A 25950-nucleotide genomic window follows, 5' to 3' on the forward strand; every position below is an offset into this window, starting at 1 on the left:
ATGCAGAATTGAGAATCCTGGAAGAAAAAATATCATACTCTCTGTGTTACCAGGGAGCTCTTGAAAGAGGTTTTCATTATTTCCCATAATATTGTTTTCCACTGATATATTGTGAAGAATATCAAAAGTAATGGATCCAATACTTTTCTACAGCACATCCCTTAGCAGTGATATGTTCTATTGCAATATGTTTAGTGCATACAGTACCTCTCACTTTTTAACATCTATTTGTGGAGTTAGGATCGCTGCTACTTGAATATTTGTAATTCTCCTAGGGACAGCAATCCCCGTCAGGAAAGGGAATTTTAAAGATGATACATGTCCCCCATTAAGGTTCATGGTTTTAAATGAGGAGTATATGCGTTTTTAGGTCTCAAACAGTGCAGCTCTTCTGGTGTCAGGACGAAATACTGCTTTTATGAATTACACCATTAGTGGATGAAGGCCCTGTGTGTAAATATTCCATCAAGTGTGAACCTTGCATATGGCCTGGGTTGTGTTCTGAAGTAATTTCATTGCATCACAATTATAAAATGTCTGAAGGGGAAGGAGAAGATTAATTAACATAGAAAAACACTTTCAGCTCCTACGCTTCTTTTGGTCTCCTTTAACACGTTTTTGATTCCACATCAACAGTATCAATAGATTTTAAACTTACAGACACTGACCATTGGAATCATTACACAATCTAGTATGTATTAAAGTCAAAGAAAAGAACTAGGTGTTGGGAAAATCTTATGTCTTATCTCTATATTTATATATTTTAAAGATTCAACAAATAAAATCACAGTTCACTTCATATCAGCCTTCTGAGTGACATATTTAGTGACTTTCATAGTTTTTTATAAATCATTTTGAGTTCTTATTCTTGCCTTTGACTATGTCAATTTTCAAAAGTATACATTCTTCCTTTTTTTTGTTTTCCACAGCCTGTCCATTTTTTTTATCACTTACCTTTCCTACATGAATAGTCAGTAGCTTGTATGCCTGATATTTATGCTACAGAAAACTGAATCAGATTTCAATGTAAAAAATACTTATGTTCTCATAAATAATTAAAATTAGATTTTTGTTTGTGAAAGTAACGCATATAGATACATCCAATATATTTATGAATAGATATGAATATTCTGTATCTGCAGTCATCGCGATAGACAAACTAAGGTAAGTTAAGGTAAGGTAAGGAGATGAATGGCAGGATTAAAAACAGGATTATAGAGAACGTATGTGACTGCTGACTTCTGAACGAACTGAGAGGAACCATTTTAATTAATCATCATTTCAAAGGAATACTGAAGTCATATGAATGCTGAATTTGTCTCACAGCCATCTGTGTTCTGTGAATCATAAAGACATTTCGAGGGGAAGGTATTTCAAGTGAAATGAGGAATCAGAAGATGAGCATTCCAATAAAGGGCACATTTTGATTGGGTTTCAAAAGAGTTCCATCTTTCCATTCATTTCTATTCAACCATGAATCCCCTTTCACATGATACGTGCATAAGCTTTCGTTTTTATGGTAACTCCTTAACTTCACAATTCCAATGGACAGCAAGTTTGAAGAGCCAATTTTGGGGTGCTTGACGTTTTAGAAAGTTATATGTTGCATAAAAGGTTATGAGAGTACATGTAACATGGGAGAGATGAAAACAGACCTAATTAATTAAAATATAGTATGATTGTGACTGTATATTGTTACCGGATGAGCTCCCTCCCTGCCACGTGGACTTTTCAGGGGTGTTGGTCTGGGAGGCTTATTTGACCAACTGCAGCACACTGCTGTCTCATGCATGGTTGTTCGTACATCTGTTAAATACGTCTTTGGTTTTACTCAGGTTCATTTTAAGTCCAGTTTTCTTGCTTACATCTGAGAGTTCTTGAAATTCTTGAGGTCTTCAGGTCTTTTGCACTTCACAAGTTGTTTGTTTTTCTTCCAAGTCCAGAGTATTGAATCAAATGCTTTCTCATAATCGACAAAGGCCAGGCACAGAGGAAGCTCATATTCTCTACATCTTTCCAATACTTCTCGTACAGCTTGTATATGATCCATCACTTCTGATTCCTCCTTATTTTTTTGGTTGAACAAAGTCTTGAAAGTCGTGTTAATATCTTTGTAAATAGTTTAAATAATGGGAAAGTAATGGGCCTATAGTTCTTGAGATCTTCATGGTCTCCTTTCTGGAAGGAGAATTATGGTTTGCATAGCTCCATTTATCTGGTATTTGTTAAATTTTAAAACACTTTAAAGATTTGCCAGAATCGTCCCCATTTCTTCTCCAGCTTCTTTTAGGATCTCCACTGTGTTTCCATCAAGGTACTTTTCCATTTTTCATCTTCTTAATGGCCTTGCCTACTTCCTCTGGAATCACATCTGGTATTTCACTTGTGTTCATTGAGACCTCTTCTCCTTCTTTACTTCTGTCACTACTATATAAGTTTTTGTAGAATTCTTCCACAGATTCTGATATTTTATTATTCCGTTTTATTATTGTGCCATCATTTTTTGTGCAATGCTTTGATTCTTTCCTATCTGTTTTGCATTTTTGATGTTCCAATTATCTTCAATGGATTCTTTAATTAAGTTCCTGATAAACTTTCTTACATCTTCAGTGATACATTTCCTTACTGTTTTGCCCATATAATTATAATACATATATATATATATATATATAATTAACTTTTCATTTGGAGAGTTGATTGTATTTTATTTCTCTTCTTTATATATCAATGTAAACATGATGTAAAACAGCATAATAGTGGTTTGATAACTCTGCTCTTCTTTTTTCTTGTTTGACATCAACCATAATATATTCTTCATATTTAAATTCAGTGTTGGTAAAATAATGAATACACACATATATACACATATATATATATATATATATATATATATATATATATATATATATATATATATATATATATAAATGTGTGAGAGAGACAGAAATCCAGAAACCACCAATTTTCTTATCTGAAGAAATTTAATCTTACATAAAACAAAAGACTATGGCAATCAATACAATCATAACTCAGGAAAATGAGATATTGGTTTCTTTTTGAATAAATGAAATGGTATAAGAGCTGAAATCTTTAATTCGGTTAGGAGATCATTTAAAGATCATGGGGCATGACAGCTAAATCACATTGCATCTTTAAAACAATGTCACTCATCATGCATTCCTTTGATTAAATGACATGAGTCAATAGTATTCCTAATGCTCATAGAATTAAGGGAAGAAATTATCATTTTTTAATGTAAACTATTACCGATTACATAAGAATAAATGCTCATAAAATAGTACTATACTATAGGTTTTCTGAAACCAACTGTTGCTTTATTGATATGTTGTTTGCAAACTATCACATATCAGACATTTTTGTAAAACATTGTTTTATTGCAGTGGTATTCTAATAAATCATATCTGTTTCCACTAAAAAAATAATAATTAAGAACAGAAATGGCTTTTCAGACTAAATGCAATCCTATTCGTCCTGTGACAAAAGAATACCTTTTACCTCTGTGAGATCTGCCGCAGCAGTTGGGAGACAGCTGTGCAATGTGATAAAACACAAACATATCCAAGTTATTAAGTTTCAAGAAAATATAATCCCATTTAGGATGGATTGGCTTCAGAACTATAAATGGTTTGATACGTCTCTTTGTCAGTCTCTATGCGATACAATGTATTATAACTTTAACACTTCCAAAGCCAAGAATAAACTTTTACTCGGGGCTAAGTTGTATTTACAGTGTGGTGTGAATGCAGTTGGAATTGGATCTGCACCAGTCAACTTCTTTCGGGATATAGATTATTACAATTATGATTGCCTTTGCAGCCATGCAAATGCAGCGATGCTCTTCATCATTGCACTGGCTAGGAAACCTCCACAACACAGCAAAATATAATAAAGACATTGTCTGACATTCACATTTGTTCTTCTGGGGTTTACGGCAGAACAAATAAATAGACCGTAAAGGGATAATGCATAGAAACAAAACTCTAATAAACAGATGCGTTTTCAATTTCTGACAATGCATGACATATGCTACATCAACTGGTAATTATGTGGGTACATTTCAGATGGTTTAATTAGGATTTATTTTTCCATAGTTGAACTTGACATAAGCACTTTTTTTTACAGAGAATTCATTTTCCGTATTTATTTTACACACAGCATTGTATGACTTAAAAGAGTAATGTCCAGAATGGTTAGACCTTGATGTTCCGTATGTTTGTTGTCATGTAGAACCGACTAATAGCTTTTATGGTGCAGGTCAAATAATTAAAATCAGGCAAATTAATTGGGCACCTAATTAATGTAAGAATGAGCAATGAGATAACAGTACATTGTCTATTGCAACTGACTTCAACAGAAACAAAAACAAAGGGACAAGTAGGTATGGTTGCAGGATTACGGAAAACGCTCTTTCAGAACCTTAATTAATATTTCAAAAAGATTCCTTGGCACCTGAAGAGGGAACTGAGACATTTGCCCAGCAAGCAAATTGGAAATGAAGCACACATGTCCCAGAAGAAATATAATTTAAAAGCTAAAACAGCTTTAGATGTTTGCTACAACAAAATCTCATTACGGTTTCTGTGCATCTCTCTTTTAAGCGTTTTGTGAAACCGTTTGTTTACTGAGGGGCACCTGAAAGAGATTGTTAATTAAAATAAGAAGTGTAAATGGTCTTTCCCTTGCCTTATCCCTTCCCTATCATAATGGGAAAATATTCAAAGGCAGTGCAAACACAGTGTGAACAGATTCAAAAACGAGTTTAGGAACGATGACCTTTCAGCACAAGTCTGAGGCTTGGGACATCTGTTTAATTTTCTATTGCAAATTCAGTATTTCATGACAAATACTTTAGAAACATGCCCATTAACAAGAAAGAAGGATTCATCTGCACATTAATTGTTAAATTGAGGGCATCTATATACTCAGATTAAAACATTGTACAGAGGGAAACAATTGTTAAACGATTATAAAAAAGATACACCCTTCTTTGAAATCCAAGTAATTATTATTATGTATTATTCACACACTTTTCTTTTGGACTAAAAACTTTGCCTCTCACATGAGTTGGCACTCAAATGACCTAGTTTAGGTCATAAGAAGAAAGCATTGGTCTCTTCTTGTTTTGAGCAACCAGGTCTTTAAAGCATGTGATGTGGACAGATTTCAACCTCTAGTTTTCTGCCACAAGCACACATCTCATTGAATCTTGGTGACACAAACTGCTAACTAACATCCCCCATGCTATAAATCAAGTACAACACTGGTTTGACTTGTACAATGATATCAAGTGGATACACATCCACAGAGATACATTTCCTGGGAAAAAAGGAAACCATTAGAGACAGACCTAAAATGGCCTGAGGCAAAAGAGTATACGCATCTTTTTAATATGGTTAATACAGTTTACAGTGACTGGGATTTACACATTATTTCAATCAAGCCAGGTTAAAACAGCCCCTTTATGTTCAAGAGCAGGCACTCACCTAGCACTGTCAGGAAGGCCTTGGCAGTCTTGACAGGCATTGTGAAGAGGGAGCAGGTGTACTGTCCTTCATCTGACAGGGTCACGTCACTGATGCTGATGCTCAGCTCGTGCCATGAAGCGCGAACCAGCTCGATCCGGTTGTCCCTTAGGGCTGCAAGATAAATTTAAAAGAGTAAGTGATCTTTAACAATCCCATTACAAGGACGGTCACCTCACACTCGGCTCCATTTATGCAAATTCCCAGCGAACATCAAAGATGCATGAGAATTCTTATACCTAAATTACCTTGGGAGCAGACTTTTTTTAATAATAATTATTATTATTATTATTGTGCACCTCCCGCTTAAATGCAGGTAGAAAAATTAATGTTTGGCTTCAAGTTTTTTCAATTGCATAACCTGGAATAAAAAAAATGATAGAGAACTTTGACTTGAAAAAATTGCCTCCCAAAAGAAATGAGTAAGTATATTATAATCAATCATTAATAATTTTTTAACAAGATCTCATCCAAAGGTCTACAAAATATGGATCCAAGCCTACAACGGCTTAGCAGATTCGGACCCTTGATAACTGAATCAATTAGATGTGTTCTCAGAAGTAGTAAAAGAGAACTACCCGCGGTTATACTTTAAAGAGCAGTTACATGTGTTTTACTGCACAAAACATGTATTTAATAGTCTTTTTAAAGGGTACACACAGACTGATTCTTTATAGACAGGAGTAAACCTGTGAGTCTAGCATTAATCATATGTTTGTAAAGAACAAAAGATAGTTTTATGGGAAAGCAATTGTATTGACTCAGTTCATGTTTGTGTAAATTATTCTAATAAGAAGTTTATATATTTTAATATACATATTAAATAAACACAGAGACAGAAAAACAAAAAGAGAAAATGTTTTGGTCAAACTTCCACTGGAAAAGTTTTTTATTGAACTTGATCTGCAATGTAGAATTCATATACTTGTGAAATTACCCATTGTCTCAAAAACACAAACAGAAATGCAAACAGATATAGAAATATAAGTTCTTTCTGAATAGGTTACTCCAGCCTATGATACCTGAAGAATGTACATTTACTCACTTATTAACCAGGGGTTGACCCTGCATATTCTTTCCTTTCAGCTTAATATTAAGCCATTAAAAAGGTGTCAGCGCAATCTAAGCCCTCAGAACCAATCTTGCATTTCTCATTGACATAAATATGATTAAAGTTTGCAGCTGATTTATTCTTTGGAACACCTTCATTAAAGAAGGGTCAGCCTGTTCCAGCTGAAGATAAAACAATCCAAGGCCTAGCAAAGGTCAAGGAAGTTTTCATGTTGTCTCTTAAGACAGCCGAGCTGAAAATATATGATCTGCGGGGAGGCAAAAGAAAAACTCTAGGCTCTTCATTATATAAATTACACATTCTTCAAAACTGAAACCCTCAGCCCTAAAGGGTTTGGCAATGGTCCCTCAGGAAAGTTTTTACTTGGATATAATTGGACTTAATGAGTTTCATTATACAGGGCATTCCTAGTTAACATGTTAATAGAAATGGGCTGAGGTAAAGATACCACATTTTTCATTCCTGAACGCCCTTGCATCAGTCAATGTTTATGGAGCAGCCACACACCCATAGACTTGAGAAATGTGGAAATGTCCCATGAAATAAAAAGAATGACCACTGGGGGGATGTACTTAATATGCTCAAAGTGGGCAAAAATACTTGGTAAAAGAGCTTGCGTTGCCAAGCCAGGAAGCATGAGGAATTATTTTAAAAAATGCTTGTTACCAGACTAAATGCAGATTGAGTGCAAATAATGTTTCACCTTAATGAACACAACCCAGTTCATTAGCCACCACGATTTCCTAAAACTCTTAAGCACAAATGTAGCACCCCAACCCTAATTTATAAACATTCCTCACTTTATTTAACTACATTTAAAGGCTGGGGGCCCAGGGTACGATCATTTCTGACCAATGCATTAACAAGCAATCACTACTGAATTCTACTGTCAGTTCCCTGCTTCAGTAGAGTAGGCACAGTTTAGAATTCAGAGGAAAGGATGAATGTATGTTCAATCCTAAACTGGGAGTTTTCTATAAAATGCCCCTACGCAGTGTAGTTATTTCAATCAACAGGAACCTAGGTCTTAAATTGTTCCTTAACTAACATTAAACTTATAACCAGAATCCTTAACAGATTGCGATGATTGCATGTATTGATTGGATGATGACTTCAAACCAAACTGGCTGGGGTAGATGTCACTGAGTTTGCGTATAGTAAAAGGGTCAGAAAGTTAGTTAACCCCAAATAATGGCGAAGGATACTGTATAAATGAGTTTAAAAACGATAGGCAAGAATGAAGTGGTGATCGATGGAAAGGTAATGATGAATTTAGTTTGAAAAGAACTTTATTAAGGTGTTTGCCAAGGAAGATAACAATACCATTGCCCCCTTAGACAAGGTGCCCACACCATATTGACTGACCTTAGTTGGGAGTACTGTAGGGATAAAGAACACTTAAAACAAACAAAACATGCGGTCCAGATAGTATCTATTCAATTGTACCAAGATAAATGAGGGATATTAATCACTACCCACCAGAAATGGCTTTTAAAGAATCTCTAAGAGCAGGTGTTCTTGCTGACTGAGCAAGAATGGGGCCAAAACTGAACTTGGTACAGACCACTCACTTCAATTATATGTATATCAATTAACCCCCTGTATAATTAAGTTGATTACCTGGTGTAAATGTCAACAATAATTACTGGTGGCCCTAGGTCTTCACAAATGCAACATCATGTCCTGCAATATATAAGTCCAATTAAATGTAATGAATAATAGGATATAGGACATGACATTCCCAAATTAACAGATTGCCTTTGACTAAGCATTAAATTAATTGGTAAATCTTGTATGGGTGGCAAAATAGTAATTTGGATTAAAGATTGATTATATAGAGAAAATGCATTTGAGAATACTTGAGATGTCGAGTGCCAAAATGAGGCCCAAGATTTATTGGCAGTATCAGCATTGGAGAACTATTACTTCGGATGTACATAAATGACCTACACTGCGTAAATGCATCAGATCTGCAGAAAAAAGCAGCAAAGTATCGCAAACATGCTGATAACATTAAATGACTGCCAAAAGGATTTGCACTACACCCAAGACTGGACAGAAAAATTGAAAATTAAATGCAATTTAAGATAATGCAAAGTTGAAAATTGTACAAAATTAGTCGGCATAGAATTGGGAAAGAGGATCTTAGGGTTCCAGCCCATAATTGTTTGATGCATCCAAGACTACTGGGGAGAACATTATTGAAAATGGAATTGATAGTAGTAGATCAATGGGAGAGAATATTTATGCAATGTGAGGAACAAACAGTCAATAACCATGGTGTGGATGTTCTTTTACTATGATGAACCAAGAACCGGCCTGATCACATTATTGAACGATTAAGCGACTGCCATCCAGATACCAGAAATGGGCCAGACTGCTTGAATGCTGGCTTGTAATTCATTATACTTATTTGCTTATCTTGGGAAATACACATTAATAACTGTTCTATAAATAAGGATCCCTATTTCACACTGTAAATATATTAATTAGATCAACTGTATATCCTAATTTTCTACCACTATAATTAGAAATACAAATATGATTAGAACTGTAAATATCTCATCCTAATATTATTTAGTTCATTTGTATAACAGGGTCAGGTTTTGCAAGATTACAAAAAAATGTTTACTTGCTCCTTTGGATGTATCCATCACAAGAAATGTTTCTTTTTTTATTTTTCTTCTTTGACAGACTTCCTCCTGGTATCTTTTTTTACTTGTGTCTCCAGAGATATCATCAGACTAAACACTGCCAAGATGAAGCTCTGAGATGCATGAGATAAGGCCGGGGAAAATAAACTGATGCTACATATCTTAGGAGAGGAAACTGTAAAAGGCAATTACAGTTTTTCACTGTGTTAGATGACATGGAAACTGGGAGACAGAAAGCTGACTGAAGACAAAGGGCAAGACAAACATTTTCCTTGCAACAGAGGTGGAAAATTAAAATGATCTGTTGAATTATACTATCAGTATTTATTCTACGACATAAAATAGTTTTTAGAGACCCTTTCCCACTTCTCTTGAAGGTGAATATGGCCTTACAGAATATGTAACAGGTTTCTGAAAAAATATATATGTTATATTTCACTTTGCAGCAATTTGCTACAGTTGCAAGTGACATCAGGTTCAAGGATACACTCCTGGACTGGATAAAATGGACTTGAAGATTACCATTAACACTTTGGACTCACCCCCATTTCCGCCTAGTTGGACCTTATTAAGACATGCAAGTGTTTAATATGGACATTATAAGAAATACAGGCATAGGCACCGAGTTTTGAAATTCCCGGGGGGCTGAGTTTCTAAGCCGAAACCACTACGACCACTGTCAGATAAAATAATTAGCAAGAGCAGGGACGCTGACGGTGTTTTCCCCGGTAAGAGCATGGGGGGTGGGAGGGGCTGACGATGCTTTCTCCGGTAGGAGTGGGGGGCGGGGGGGGGAGGGTGTTTGTTTTATTTTCTTACTTGAATGATTAAGTAACTCATCACAATTCCAGGGGGCGCTGAGCCCCATTTTTTTAATGTTCGGCGGGGATGAAGTCCTTGAGCCCCAGCGTAGTCGGCGTCTAGAATACAGGTATGTGACGAATATCAAATGAAACTAGACAACCTGTACTATAATATTCGGCATAGTTGATGATTAGTCAAACTCTATTACAGTACTACCAAGGTTTTTAAAAAAACAAAAATGCGTTTTTAGAAATGTTGACCTTTTTCCTTCATTAAAGTCTATGGGAAATCTTGATATGAAAATTTGATGTTGAAATACCACTCAAATTGAAATTTGTAGAAGTTGTTGTATGAAAATAGCATAAGAAATTAAGCAATAATGAGCATTTGAAAGAATGCAGAAAAGCCTATGCAGAAAAGTTTAGAGAAAATGTGTACCACAAAATACATGCAAAAGGGCCATTTCTCCATTACAAGGGCCACAAGCATGTGGGACCACTCAAATGAAAGCATATAACCTACAGAATCAGTTTCTGCATTTTTGATAATGATTAGACACAAACTATATTGCAACACTACCACCTATTCAAGATAAATAATAGCATAATTTAGGATTTTATTAAAAACAATTCAATGTCTCTTAAAGTACTAGTCACAATACAACCTTTAAGACAAACTGGGTGAAAATGTTATAGAAATGTAAGGGGTATGTAAATGTAATCATTTATTTCAAATTGAATGGGTTCAAGCACTGTTATATTTCACAGTCAATATGTCCTCACAGGAACGTCAGATCTTAATAATCTTGGTATCATTTGAAAGTCTCTAGTTATAATGTGTAATGGGATAAAAACAACTAAACAAATCAAATTCAATGCAGGACAATGAATAAATTACAGGCATCTTATGTAAAACGTTGTAGCAACACTTAAGGCAAATTTACACACAAACAAATTGCTGACTCTGTGGCAGGTCTGATTTCAAATGTAAGCAAAATGGTGTAAAAGTGCAGAACTAACTGTAATATGTCAGCTGCCCCACAACTTAGTTATTAATTTAAATTTAACTTTACATTAGAGGGCTCCTTATATAGCCTCAGCAGTATCCACTGGGAGATTTCCCAAGAGCTTGGTCTTATACTTCATGTATCATTAATAAAGGTCTGCTACAATTAAGATTGAATTGGAATGTCTGAGCGATTTGGTTTTTGTTCCAAAATCTCTAGATGTCAATTATGTCACTGTAATGAAACTGAAAATAACCAGTATGAAATGAAAACATTGACTGCTGGCTAATTGTCATATATTCCCTAATGATGAGGAAAAATGGGTGCTGGATCAGCAAATCATATAATGTCCATATAAAATATATTTGTGTCAAACATGTCTATATACAGTTAGGTCCATAAATATTTGGACATTGACACAATTGTCATCATTTTGGCTCTGTACACCACCACAATGAATTTGAAATGAAACAATCAAGATGTGCTAGACTTTCATCTTTAATTTGAGGGTAGGTACATCCAAAGTGGGTGAATAGTGTAGGAATTACACCCATTTTTACATGTGGTCACCCCAATTTTAGGGGCTCAAAAGTATTTGGACAAACTAACATAATCATGAATTAAATTGTGAGTTTCAATACTTGGTTACAAATCCTTTGCAGTCAATGACTGCCTGAAGTCTGGAACCCATAGACATCACCAGATGCTGGGTTTCTTCTCTGGTGATGCCCTGCCAGGCCTGTACTGCAGCTGTCTGTAGTTCCTGCTTGTTCTTGGGGCTACACTTGAAGTACATCTTGATTGTTTCCTTTCAAATCCATTGTGGTGGCATACAGAGCCAAAATGATGAAAATTGTGTCACTGTCCAAATATTTATGCACCTAACTGTATATTAATATATTTGTCTCTGTTGATTTATTCTGTATCTCATTCTATATCACAAAGTGTTGCCCCGGCATATGTATACTTATTGTATATGCTTCCATTGTGTAAGGGATTTAGACTATTTCAAAGCCTCACTTGTCTCTTTGTAAAGCGTTTAGTCCCAATGATTGATTTCAAAAAGAGGGAAACACAAACAATAACTCGTACAGTGCTATCATGTAGTGAACTTTTTGAAAATTGGAAACAATAAAATAATCAATTTTTATCAAAAAACTTTAATAGATTCTATTGTTTCTGTAATAAACTGCCATTAGAGTACGGACAACACCTTCATAAAAATCATATTTGCTTTTGCGCTTTAATAATATTGTGTCAGAAAATGACACAAATCAATTGTACTGAACAGAGAACACTTGCTAAAGATATTTACAGTGGTCTGGTTGATATGGTTTAGTGGTACTTAGTGTGGAAGTGAAAAAAGCTTGCTGTGTGCATTTAGGTGCATGCAAAGTAGATCATAATTGGGGTATGTAGCTTCCCCATGAAAGACTGTGTGAAAGAATTTTCCACCTGAGTGTGGTTTGCTAACAGATAAAAGAGACAGGATTTTGAAGGACTGCCAGGGAAGCTGTGAGAGATTGTTGCAGACTGTGAGAGATTAGCACTGAGATACAGAAAGTACAATTGCTGTTTTTTGTTTCGAAATACACTCATGTTTGGGCAACAATGCCTTCAATAACTGCATCGTATTCTTCCACAAATGCGCCAATATCGAAGTTGTGATTGTAGAGTTCCTGACAAGCCTAGAAATTTGACCACAGTGGCCTAAATTTTGTGGTTTGGTAGAACAGAGAAAAAGGGAGAGAATTAAGGAGCTAAGGTTGAATGGAAATCTATACAAGAGCTAAGAGATATGAAATATCAAAGACCACAGCAACGTGTGATAATCAAAGAGCAAGTAAGACGACACAGCTTTCTGCTGGCAGTATCTCTGTATTTCCCCAAAGGAAAGGCTTTTGTTTTTGAACAATACAACATCCCAGAGACATTGATAAGACACCATACTCGGATAAAAGTATGTTTTCTTGTTGCAATACAAGCTACAGGTTGACAGCTAAATGGACCCTCTTTATGTTATGCAAGGTTCCCTGATGCTTGGAGTAATGAATGTAAACTTCCTGCACAACACATATATTCAGGAAGGATATCAAAGGATAAAGAACGACAGCACAGCCGTGAGTCAGAGAACAGTGTGCATGTAGAAAGAGTAGCAGTCTGTCTGATGTAGGAAGTGAACAAAACTGATTAACTTTTGAATGGGACAGAAAAGATGTGGGACAGAATTCTCTTAAATGTGATACTTGATCATTTCTTTAGTGCCATCAGAATCATGTTGTTCATAAATGATTTAGGTCTTCCACTAATTTGACTAATACATCCTTATTTTTAAAATTATCCTTAATAACCCAATACGTGACACAGTAAATCATGTTAAAGTGGGTTAGTCTGCAATAACTCACTGTGCTCTTTCCTTTCCTGTAAGCCCATATAGGGGGAACACTTACTTTAAAGATAAGGACAGGAAAGGGAGCTCTTCAAAATGTTTCCAGAACTGGTTCGTTTTGGGCATCTGACATTCACATGTTGATGTTGAATAGTTCAGTGTGATTAACAGGCTAGTCAACTGGTTTCTCAAATTCAACTTTCAACATATTTGCTGAGGACACTGTGCAACTCGGAGCTATGAACAAGTTGGTAAAGGAACATGGACTGCACAAATTCTGCTTTTGGGACACCAAGACTGAAAATAAACACTGAACTTGGTTGGAGCTGGATGCTACACAACACGGTGTACATTTCATGTTCTTAAAATATAAATAATTATAAAATAAAACTGTGTTTCGGAGCACACTTAGATTCTATGAAGAAATACATTTCAAAAGTTCCAGACATCCCCCAGCAGTTTAATGTGTATGGACACCTACAGTTGCAGACATATCTGGCCTCAAACACATTCAGTGGCTGGCTGTGAGAACAAGATCGTCAAGCTAATTGGTAAAAAAAAAAATAGATAGACTGTTTGAATGTGAATTTCCCAAACTGAATTTCCAAGCTTCCTAAGGAAACTGGACACAATTCTGATTCAGTTGTGGAAGGCATCTCTAAACTCTGTTGTCACCACCTTTGTTTGCCATCTGTAAATGCTTTTCAAGTACCTTTAAGATTGTGTTCACCCATATTCATCAAAGGTGGGAGATTCTTATCATAGCTCTGACGATTACAATTGCTCATTCAGGCCCACTTGTTCACGGACTCCTCAACCCCTTCAAAGTTGCAGATGATTTTGAACAGGTGAGTATGGCTGAATTGAATTGGTGTCACTCTGAACAAGAGTGAAGGCAAGCATTGAGGTATATGCAATTGCATTTGAACCCAGATCTGGTTTTGCATGTTTTTTCTTCTGACACCTATCTGTCTTTTGGGAAACGACTTGAGTGCCATTGAGGGTATAATTTTGGGAAAAAGATCCAACTCTGTGCGCTTGTGCTATTTGCAGGTTTAAGTTTTAAGATTATGAACTGAAAAACAAATCACAAACAACAACAAAGATATATGTGTCATATTCCAACAAACAGTTGACTAATCAAGAGGCTTAGGGGAGCTCATAAAACTACAGACAATTCTGCTCTCATCTTAACTGGATTGTAGTACTTAACACAACCCACTGGATTGCAATCATTCTTTTCAACACATTGACTATGGCGGCTGTTTCCTTATCATTACAAATCTGACAAACAATAGAGACAATGCAAGGATTACTTTTTAAGCAAGAAAGCTTGTCAGAGTAACTGAATGTAATGTAGGTCAAACATAACATGGCACTCAACTTAAATTGTGATAAATTATATCACCGGGTGAAGCCACAATAGGGAATAATTGCAGCCGATGTCAGTTAATATTATTAAAAGGAATGTTCATTTGAAAAGCAGATAATGGGCTGCATCCACAGCGCTTTAAGAGGATAAACATTTTCTCCCCTTATTAATCATCCTCACCAAATGCATCGACTCATTTGAGAAATGTTTGTTTCAGCTGCGGTTTAGTAACAGAGTCAATATTTGAAATCCCTAATCTTGTAACAATAATTGGCAGTAACATTCTCAAGAGCTGCCTGCTCTGCTTGGTGCGATTTAAAACAATATTTTGTATTGTTAAGTCACAAAAAAACACAAAAAAATTGCTTTCTGTTGAAAATGGGCAAACAAAGATAATGATTCTGTGTGCTGCTCATTCAAGAAGACAAAACGAAGCACTCCATAGCCTGGACATTTCCAAGTATGTATAATAGCATGCAATGATTAGTCAAGAACAAGACATTCAAGAGATTTTAAGTGCGGTGAAAATCAACTCTTGGTTTGCACTCGATTCCGACATATCTGCTGCTGTTTTGCTTACATAAATTAGGAATAAGACATTCAAGCCTTTTAGCTGCGTAAGCGCCAGACTACTGACTTCCCTGCCTGCTGAATTAACGCCTACTTTCGACTCGTCATTAAACACAACAATAAATATAATTTTCCCACAACTACATCATCAATGTTCAACCACAGGCTCTTACAATCACCTCCAACTGAGGACTTACGATTGGCTTCTTAATTATTTCGCTCTTTAGAAGCTGTAATTGCACATTAAGGCTGTAGCTGAAGCTAAGGAAGAGCAATGCCATTTGTACTTCAAGAACCAAAGCAAAGGAAATGGCCAAGCATACAGGTGTTCCCATGAGAAGTAAGCTTCCACTGTTGTACTAAGCAATTAAATTGGTTCCCACAATATTTTCTGGAAAGGTTACTTTTATAATAGGGACATACATAAAAAATTGTATAAACACATTTATGGAAGTGCATATTATTAATCAGACACTCATACACAACCTTCAAATGATTAATTCCACTGCAGGAATTCAAACAGCACCAAAGCTAGCTGCAATAGCTGGAAGAGAAGAGAAACTCACTTTCTCTACCTGATTTGGGAGAGAAAGAATGCAGAATTCAATTAGCTTTCTAGTTAATTATAAGAAAACTATATTTAGTCCAAAGAGTGGGACCCCTTGTTTTGTATTTCTTACTGATCTTGAATACCTGAACATATATAAATCACCTAAATAGCTTACCTGTAATGCCGTGTAACTTGGAAAACTTTTGGAAAGAGCGAATAAGGCCAATATCGGAATCAGGCCCATAACTTTACACTCGTCCTGTGTGTTTAGAGAAAATAAGCCAGTCGTGTGATCATCTCATTAAGGAGATATTTGCTCAGAAACTATACATACTTTGCCAGATCCTAGATCTAAAATGTAGCTTATGCAGCTTATGAAATGCAATATCAAGATTAAAGCCTTTATGTCCTTGTCTGCTTCCCAGAAGGACTTTCAGCTAGATTATAAGAATTTAGACTCGACAGAAAATGCTCCTTTAGAACATCTCATTAAAACTCATTGATGGCTGCAATACTCCTTTTTTAAATCCTCTTAAATCACAGTTTCTTCTTGCTGCAGGTCCTCCGCATAATGCAGATTAGTACAAATATATATATAAAAAAGAAAAGAAAAATGTATACTATACCTAGTCCTTTAAAACATGCAAATCAGATGCTCAGTTATGTGGTACATGCTAATGTTTTCAAACATCCCCCAAGGGTTTAAATTTCTTACAAAATATTAATATTCAAAGGAAAGTCTACAGATGAAAAGGTTATAATGAGTTCAATAAAGGATGAATGTTAAATAAACAACAAAAAGAAAAGGGTCGTATTGCACAGGAAGAACAAAGCATGCAGATAAGGGGCTTTGATTCATTGTCTTTCATCTGTTTTACAAATACAAAAAACTTTACTTAATTCTCCAATGGGTGTGTCCTTCCCGTGTTTTATGTTATATAATAGAAATGTTCTGATTCTGCCCCCGAACTAGCAAAGACACATTAATTAAAACATCAAAACATTAAACATTCACATATGTATAACAAATATTCTTAGTGTTTTTTCATCTGCATAGAGATGGATACAAAAAAGCAATTACAGAAGGCTGATGAATTCAGTCAAAAGGCTAACAAGGAACTCTGCCTTTAATTTCCCCCCCAAAAAAGAATTTAAACTAGGTATGAAAAGGATAAAACAATTGTAATTGAAAGGGTACAGTATAAATAATTAGTTTTAGTGAAAAATGTAGTGAATGTAATCTACCTTCACTATTTAAACAAAACAACAAAAAACTAAAATACACATATACATATTAAAATCACTTCTAAAATGCAATTCAAAGGTGTCAATGCCTCCATTCACCTAGCCAATATGTTTATTTCAAGTCTATACACATTGAGTGCATTTCTGTGCCATTTTCAATTAAACAATATGCTAAATAATCCAGGAAGTGCTGTGAAGTGGCAAGGTGTGAAATACTCAAGTCTCAAGTAATTATTCTGGTGTCCCAAATGTTCAGGTTCAGCCTGGAAATGGTTAATATATATACTGGCTTGAATAATGTACTAAATGCTACGGAGTGTATTTCAAGCACTGTTAATGGGCCACATGGTACTATAATGGATCGTAATGAAGTGAAGTCCAATTGGAAAATGAATGACAACAACACTCTGATCAGCAGGGCCTTGTTATATGGGATGGCCTCAGCAGTACAGGGGATAGTGTTCACAAATAAGTATCGATTGAAAAGCCTCTTAGTGGAAATTCAGGTGCTGCCTCATTGATCAAATGTGTGTCTGAACGAAAGCCTGGGGTTTACCATTCCACCACTGGACGAGAAGATGCTCTAGTGGGAAAGGAAAAGCTCTTGGTTCAAGCCCCTAGCTCGGCGAATGGATGTTACCCTGGGGTGAAATTGTAGCAGCAGGTTCTGATACATTGTTCAAGCTTAAGGTAACATGGGCTACACGCATCAGCCAAACACCTTGATTAGGAAGGAATGTACTTCATATATCAGTGTCAGATGACTTTGCAGCTCACAGCTGAATTCATACATTATGAACATATGCAATGTAATATTGAATGGTGCTTACAATATGTGAAACCCAGTTCCACAGTCAAGGTATTAGTGAGGTAGACGTTTCCATTAACAGTTCTTCTGAAGACTGTGGGGAGCTGTTTGTACTGTTGGGTTCATATTATCATGGATGCAGGCTTTGGTACACAACCTAGAGTTGACCAACTATGTCCTTTGTGTTAGTCAGACAACCAGCATCCCTATTGCCCTTTTTTGTCAATCTTGGCATCCAGTTATCTTCCTCCAAATTGGCAAAATAGCTCCTCACTTGACAAAACGTGTGACCTTACATGCATGTCAAACATTTGCATAGACGTTCACGTAATGATCCCCACATTAACATGATATTGCCTCCTATAGACACTTGGGTAGCCAAGATGGTCTGATTTGCTGTAATGACTGTGGGCCACATTGTTTAATGACATTTCCCCAGTTTTGTACACTGAAATCTTTTTTTTTCCCCTTTCCAATAAAGAAGAATGAATGTTGAGTGGTATGCAAATAAAATGGGTTTGAGAAATCGAGAGAGCAGTAAAGTGTGGGTGTACTAAATCTTATACTCCTACTTACTATACTGCCTATAAAGAACCTGTTAAGTAAAATATCTGTCTAAGGTGGTAATTAAAAAGAAGGATCCCTTGTTTAAGCTTCCAATAGATTTCTGAGAATGTCAGCCTTGTCATACTAATAAGGTATTAATTAGATGCATCTCCTCTAGCTTGGAAGGTCATGGAAAATAGGTCTGAGGCATACAGATAAACCCTTTAGGTATTAATATACTGTATTTAATAATGTCCATTTACCTACTGTGAATACCAAGGCCGACAAGGTTTTCATTGATATCTGTGGATCAAAGCATGTGTCCATTGTTAGATCTCTATTTTAATGACAAGGGGGAAACCCTATTGTTTTATGATCTGTTCTGCTTTTCAAGCCGGATTATTCTTTGTTACCATCCTTGTAGAAACACTGGCCAAAGAGAATTGGATTGGAAAGTTTTCACAAAACTGAATCAGTCTGATGTAGAATCCCATAATCAAGACTTTATCATTGGAATATTATGTACCACTCCAAGGGTTAATTGAGGAGAGCCAATCTTCATGAACACCAGAAAGAGAGTAAGTTATGGGCATTGGCTACTATCTGAAATGGTACAAAACATTATTGGAGAAAATGTACTATAGATTTGAATTATTTATTTTAGACAGGATAACTGCCCACAGATGCTACATGGATGTGTCCCCATTACTGCATTACATAATTTACAAGATTACACACAATCCAGATACTATATTAATCCTATAGATATTACCATCCTTTAATTGTGCATGAGCACACTCTCTCCCTATAGCCTTTGAGAATTCAAGTTAAATAGTGTAACTGGTCAATTTTGTAATTTTTTTTTTTTTGCTCGGCAAAAGCATTCTTAGTAAATGATTCAGTGAAAGCTACATTACTGCCTTCTGAAAAACTGATGTGTTCTGTATAAAACCAAGCTAACATAATGTACAAAAAATGAGTGATAATGAGTTTTTTTTCTATTTTGCAATTGTATTTTTGCGCAAAATATATAATCATTTGTGCTACTGTGGTAAAACAGGTCATAGTACAATGTGCAGTTATCATCATAGGATTAGGCGCTGAAATGAAACGATTCTTAATATCTTCAAATTTAAACCGAAAGACTACAAATTATAATTTAACTTTTTAAATGTACTGATGAATAAATACCATTTCTAAAAACAATGCAAAGACTATCTTATGCAACATTTAAGAGGAATAGCACAAGCAGTAGAGGCCTAGGACCACACAAAAGTCTTGCCATTCAGTAAGAATACCTGGTATTCACTAATAAAAACTTGTGCCACTTATTCATCAGCGTTTGAACAACCAACTAATTATCATAGATAATTACCCCATAAATTATGGCATTGATAAATATGTGTGATGTTCAAGACTGCTAATGGACACTTTAATTACCTTCTTCTCTCATAATCACATGACAGAATATATCTTGTAATATTTCATAAAAGCACATCAATCCAACCAACAAAGAATCCACTGGAGCCCTGATGACATGTTTACAGAATGAGGTTTTAAAATCGGTGTGCCATGCATTTAATAGCTGATTAGAACAAAAGAAAAAAGAAAATCACTCTATAATTATTACAATAAACTTCAAATACATACATTATGTATTGGAACAAACACAAATAAAATACTGTACACTGATGAGCTATAAAGGGGTGTAAATTATGTATCCGTTAATGATCCTGTGGAGGAAAATGTATACTTTGTTTCAAGGAATTATACAGTATAAGTAATACATATGTATAGTTTAAAATGTATATGTATGTACACAAATAATTGCACTTATATATCTCATACATGGGCATTCTCTGTCAAGTATAAATAACTTGAAATTGCATTTTTGTGGATTAGACCACTAACTAGGACATTTTATAAAATAATAATAATAATAATATTCCTTGCTGTAGTATGTGTTAAATAAAGTTTTTTTTTTTAAGTTGCAAAGTAAACAAAAATAACTTCTACAGAATACTAAACCAAGGCAACACTATTGGTCTATAAATCGTTTTCAGTAAACACTTGAGAAGATGAAGGTCCTTATTATTCCACCTTCTGGAAAGATGAGCATCAGTGTGTGAAGAGCTTAGTTATGCATGCCTGTTTGACAACTCTGACCCTCAGTCAAAGCTGACACACAGAATTCTTGGCTAAGTTTCCTAAACAGGTTGGATAACAATTTTTCCAGAGGTATAATGTCCCCCGGCGAAGGGGCCAGCAGTTACCGTCTGTTTTGGACACCGCACAAACAAGAAAGCATCATAGAGACCTTTCGCTGCCAGCAGCAAGAATGTCTGCAAACTGATTATTTTAGCTGAGCACATTTACACTCACGCATCACGGCGCTGACTTGACAGCATGCTGAATACATGAATTAAGAAAGGTGCCAGAGCAGAGGTATGAAGGGGCAGAGAACACTTATATATATATATATATATATATATATATAGAGAGAGAGAGAGAGAGAGAGAGAGAGAGAGAGAGAGAGAGAGATATAGAGTTAGGTCCATAAATATTTGGACAGTGACACAATTGTCATCAGGACCAAACTTGAGCCGCAACAAAAATACAGTTTCCACACCCCAAAGAGCACTGTGATTTTAATTCGCATACACCATACCACAGCAAAAGGCAACATGAATGAATCTGGACTATGACCTTGTCTGTTACAGTCTTATGAGCTGGGTTCTATAGCGCTGTATATTTTTTCTGACGGAAACCATCACAAGGCCACGGTGTATCAATAACTCTCATTGACAGTTGAGTAGCCTCGTGGGTAATGCATATTCTTAAAAGCACTCGTTGTGGCAAAATACTGTTTCCCTTGCCTTCAGTGACATTCCTTTATACCACGGTCCATGTTAGTAAGCAGCATTCTCGCGCTGTCTTAGTGCTTCATTGATTTTCTTTCTAACACTCTGTCTGAGAGGAAAACAGTGTCACAACAGAAGGGCTGGGGTTAATAAATCTGCAGTGATAGTAAATGCTAGGAGATATTTTGGCCAATTGGCAATTCGGGACTTGGAGCTATTTGTTGCGGATTGTTGTTTTTTCTCTCACTGTTAAAAATATTATGCACAAACAATTCTAAGTGAGGTTTTTCATTTTCGTCTCTGAAAAATACTATCTGAATTGATATACAAACCTAGAATTACACCCTGTAAATAAAATCAGTTCCTTTTTCCCCCACTGTTTTCAAGTAATCTTTAATTCAGACCCACCCAACTCAGTGAAGGCACTGTATCTTCTGCTATGAACACAACCTGATAAAGCAAATTAAATCGAGATTAGAGACGATCCCTCCTTTTCCTGACATCACTATACCCTCACAGAACATTGTGAGAAGGCAACTGTTGAGGGTAATCCTCATTACACCACACTACCATGGATGTGGCTGTGTTCCTGTGTGGGGGTGTCATCAAGTTGAAGCCACATCTGTCCTCTGTTTGCCACGCAGCTCGACCGTTTACATCATAGCTGAGAGTGCGTAAAGATATGCCTGGCTGGATACTTAGTCTCTTATTGCGCTGCGTGTGTCGCTGGCTTCATCAGGTCACTAAGCAAGCATGGAGATGGCCGAGTGGAGAGGGTGACGGAGCCCACGGCGACTTGAGTTGCATCATGCTGGTGACCGCAATTAAGTGTGTGATAGCAGGTTCTGATGAGTCACTGTTCCTAATGGCTCTGAGATCCTTTAATGGATGACAGGTGCCAAATAGCTGTGAGAGGAGTGGAGTGTGGTCTTATTTCCCAGAAACGGTTCATAACTCCCCCTATCCCCCCTACAAAACACACACGTCTAAGATGTGTGATGCATGTAGAACAGAATGCCTGAGAAACTCAAAGCTCCCTAGCAAAAGGGACAATTGTTAGTGTGGCACTTTCAATTAATGATAATTGTTTTCCATATTAATATCACCCTGGCATCTTTTTGGAAGGTGCTGTTCATGTTATAGATTAAAAGACAAAAAATACTTCCATGGATACAAACATCACTTTTGTACTTGTGTATTAGCATTAAAATGCTGACTGTACTGTCCAATTAATGATTCATAATGAAAGTCTTTTTTTCTGTTTGTTTGCTTTGTTATTATATAAAACCTTTTTACATATTTTTTGCATTAGATTATTTACAGATATATACAGTACAGCTGTTTGCCCTAAATGGCACTCTAATTAAAACTAATGTGCTTACAGAGATACCTTTAATCAAAGGTAGCTTGATTATGTCAGTGTGTATACAAAATACATTTCTTTGGCAATACCAGTATTACATGCCCTCTTTTGAGAAGCCTGTGGAATTTTAAGTGTTTATTTTTATACATATGTTTTGAAGTAATGTACAAACATGATCAAATGCAATTATAATAATTGTATGCAGCCAAATCGTTATTTTGTTTTGTTTTGTTTTTTATATAAATACTGGTAACAACAATACAAAAGGAATGTTAAAAGAAATAGAAAATAGAACAATTTTGTACTATATAGTGCTGCCTGCATTCTGACACAAATGCGAGGTATTACACAGGACAGCACAGCACTCTGGCAGAAAAGTTGGATTATTTGCTCATGTTCATTAATGTTTAACTATTTAGGTCAATGCCTATTAAAACACACATTCAAACTGGTAAAGAAAGGGAAGGTGTTTTGGAGAGGCAAGAGCATCCTTATTGTGAAACAACAGTGAGTGAAAAACAAAAACAACCTGAAAAGTCTGCAAATCAATACTTGGTAGAACCACCTTTGGCAGCAACTACAGATGTGAGTCTTTTTGGTAAGTCTTTAACTTCTCATCCCCTGCCAATACAAGGCATCCCCATAACATGATCCTGCCACCACAATGCTTCACAGTAGGGATGGTGTTACCCGATGGTGATGTACTGTGTGTGTGAGCCAGACATAACGCTTTGTAATTAGGCCAAATCTTTGAATTTCTGTTTCATTTGCTACATATTTTTGCAAATTCCAAGGGTGATTTTAAGTGGTCTTTTTTCAGAAACGGCTTCCTTGTTGACACTATTCCATACACACCAGATTTGTGGAGGACCTGAGCTATAATTGACACATGGACAGTTTCTCCCATCTCTGCCATGGAATGCTGTAGGTCTTTCAGAGTTGTCATTGGCCTCTTGGTAGCTTCTGTGACCATTGCCCTTTTTACCTGGCTTTGCTCTGAATTCACTAACCAACTATGGCACCTTACAAAGACCTTACGTGTATTTAATCTGAAATCATGTGAATCACTTTTATTGAACTTAGATGGACTCCATTCAACTTATTGTGTGAATACTGATGGTGATTGTTTGCTCTTGATCTTATTTAGGACTGTTGTAGCAAAGGGGGTGAATAACTTCTCTAATACTTCTTAATTTTGTATTCATTTTTTTGTTTTTTTAAATATAACCAAACCTGAATTGTATCTCTGCAAGATAAGCAATTCCCAACTAGAGCACACACAGAGCAAAGCCTGTTTCGTTTCTTGCTTACTAAAATATGCACTGATGTAAAGTGATTAATGTCTGATCCTTATGGGAGAGGTGTCAGCCAAGACTGCTAAAACATTGGAAGGCACATCTTTTATAAACTGGTATCATACCATGTAATTACTCTCACTAGACCATGGAAGTGCAGCAGTAACAGCAGACACTTTAGACTATTTGGGGGATTGTATTGCAGAAGTCATGTCATCTTAAAATGATTCCACAAATTGTAAACTGGGACAATTTCCTCACTGGAGAAGAAACACTTTTTCACAAAGAAAAACAAAAATTGCTTCAGGTGAGAAAGTTGTGTTCTAATTCAAGGGCTGGAGTTCTGAGAAGTTGTCTGCTCATTTAAAGTGTTTTTTATTTATTTTACGTTACTGACAGAAATCTGTAATAAAACACGTTGTTAATTTCTCCAATTATCCAAGGTGCTCAGGTGCCATCCACTTGTTTGATAACATGTTGTTTTCACAGGCTTTAAACAATGCAATTTCCTGTATTAAACAATCATACTTGGCACGGTTGTGAGGCATTTACAAGGCCCTTTTCTCTAGAGAACCAGCTCAGACATTTTATTTAAACAACAAACACACAATCAAACAAACAAACAAACAAAGCATATGTTGAATAAAAAAACATGTAACATTGTGTTTTTTTGCTTTTACATGCTACAATGGGCTTTCAAAGTTTCCTTGAAATATAACTTAATCCAGAAAAAAACTAAACAAAAATAAAAAAAACAATTTTGAAGTATCAAAAACATCACCTTCTTATTTTCTGAGTGAGGAAACCAAGCAGAAAGAGAAAAAATGATCTTACTGAATATTTAATATTTCTGAGCCCGAACTAGATTGATATTCAGCAATTATTGATTTAAAATTAAGTTTATTTTTGCCTGTATAGGTTTTCCCTACAGGCCACAATTTCTTATGAATTATGTTCTTTGTTAAACAGGTTAGGGAAATCTTTCTTGCAATAACCTTTACTGAAATAGGTTTAAAATAATGTAATGTCTGTTTCAACTCAACTTTGATCTGTTGATGTCATATGGCAAGGAATTCTATAACCTATTAAAAGTAATTAACCTCTTGTTTCTAAGATTTTCAGCTGTAAAATTGCTGTTTTTCTCAACTATCTAGGTTTGAAAAGATACAGTATTTTACATCCCCTATATGTTGTAAAACCTGTTCAAGCACCTAGTTATTTACTATATATTTAACATCCATAATACATTTTAATTACATGCTGCGTTTTCTGTGCTTGGTATGGCTGGTTTTAGGCGCAAATGAAACATAGGAAACAAAAAAATGAATTTTCTTCAACTTTTTACTATATATATTAAAGGTTTTTAACTTTGAGAAGACAAATTACATGTACACTTGACTTAAACAGCTGAAGGCAAATATCAATAAGTAAAGTACAGACATGATAATAGCTTTAAAGTTTGACACAGCAGGGCCTAAGATGATAGATTTGTTTATCTATTGCTTTATATTACCAATATAGTTCAATTAGATAAATGTTCCTTTTCATGAAACATTGCCATGTTAGAAAAGGTGCGACTATCTACAGTAACTTATCTACATAACTTGCAAACTGGCATTCCTGACATTGTCCTGGCAAAGACTCATCATTACTACATTTGGCCTCAGGTGATACAGTGCATTTAAAATCCCATTAGATTTTGTGAAGAGACCTCGTACAGGGTAGAGTCACTGAGATGCTCATTTCCACTTGTCTTCTTTCATCTGATTGAGGCTTTGAAAAGCCGGATATTTGGCCAAGTAAACAAAACACTTTTTAAGGCCAGGGCTTTAATATTCCGGCAGGGTTCATTCATTGGGAGATCCATTTAAA

At 35.7% G+C, this 25950-nt stretch overlaps 1 protein-coding gene across 3 annotated transcripts in view; it reads right to left on the reverse strand.

The window, feature by feature from the left end:
- Nucleotides 1-25950, reverse strand: part of LOC136746953 (cell adhesion molecule 2) — a 584452-nt gene that overhangs the window by 72221 nt on the left and 486281 nt on the right. For all 3 annotated transcript variants that reach the window (XM_066699859.1, XM_066699862.1, XM_066699860.1), the window contains exon 4: nucleotides 5505-5657. In XM_066699859.1, coding sequence (XP_066555956.1) covers nucleotides 5505-5657 — 153 coding nt within the window. The remainder of the gene's footprint in view (nucleotides 1-5504; nucleotides 5658-25950) is intronic.

Source organism: Amia ocellicauda, chromosome 3 (genome assembly GCF_036373705.1).
Source record: "Amia ocellicauda isolate fAmiCal2 chromosome 3, fAmiCal2.hap1, whole genome shotgun sequence".
Lineage (NCBI taxonomy): Eukaryota > Metazoa > Chordata > Actinopteri > Amiiformes > Amiidae > Amia > Amia ocellicauda.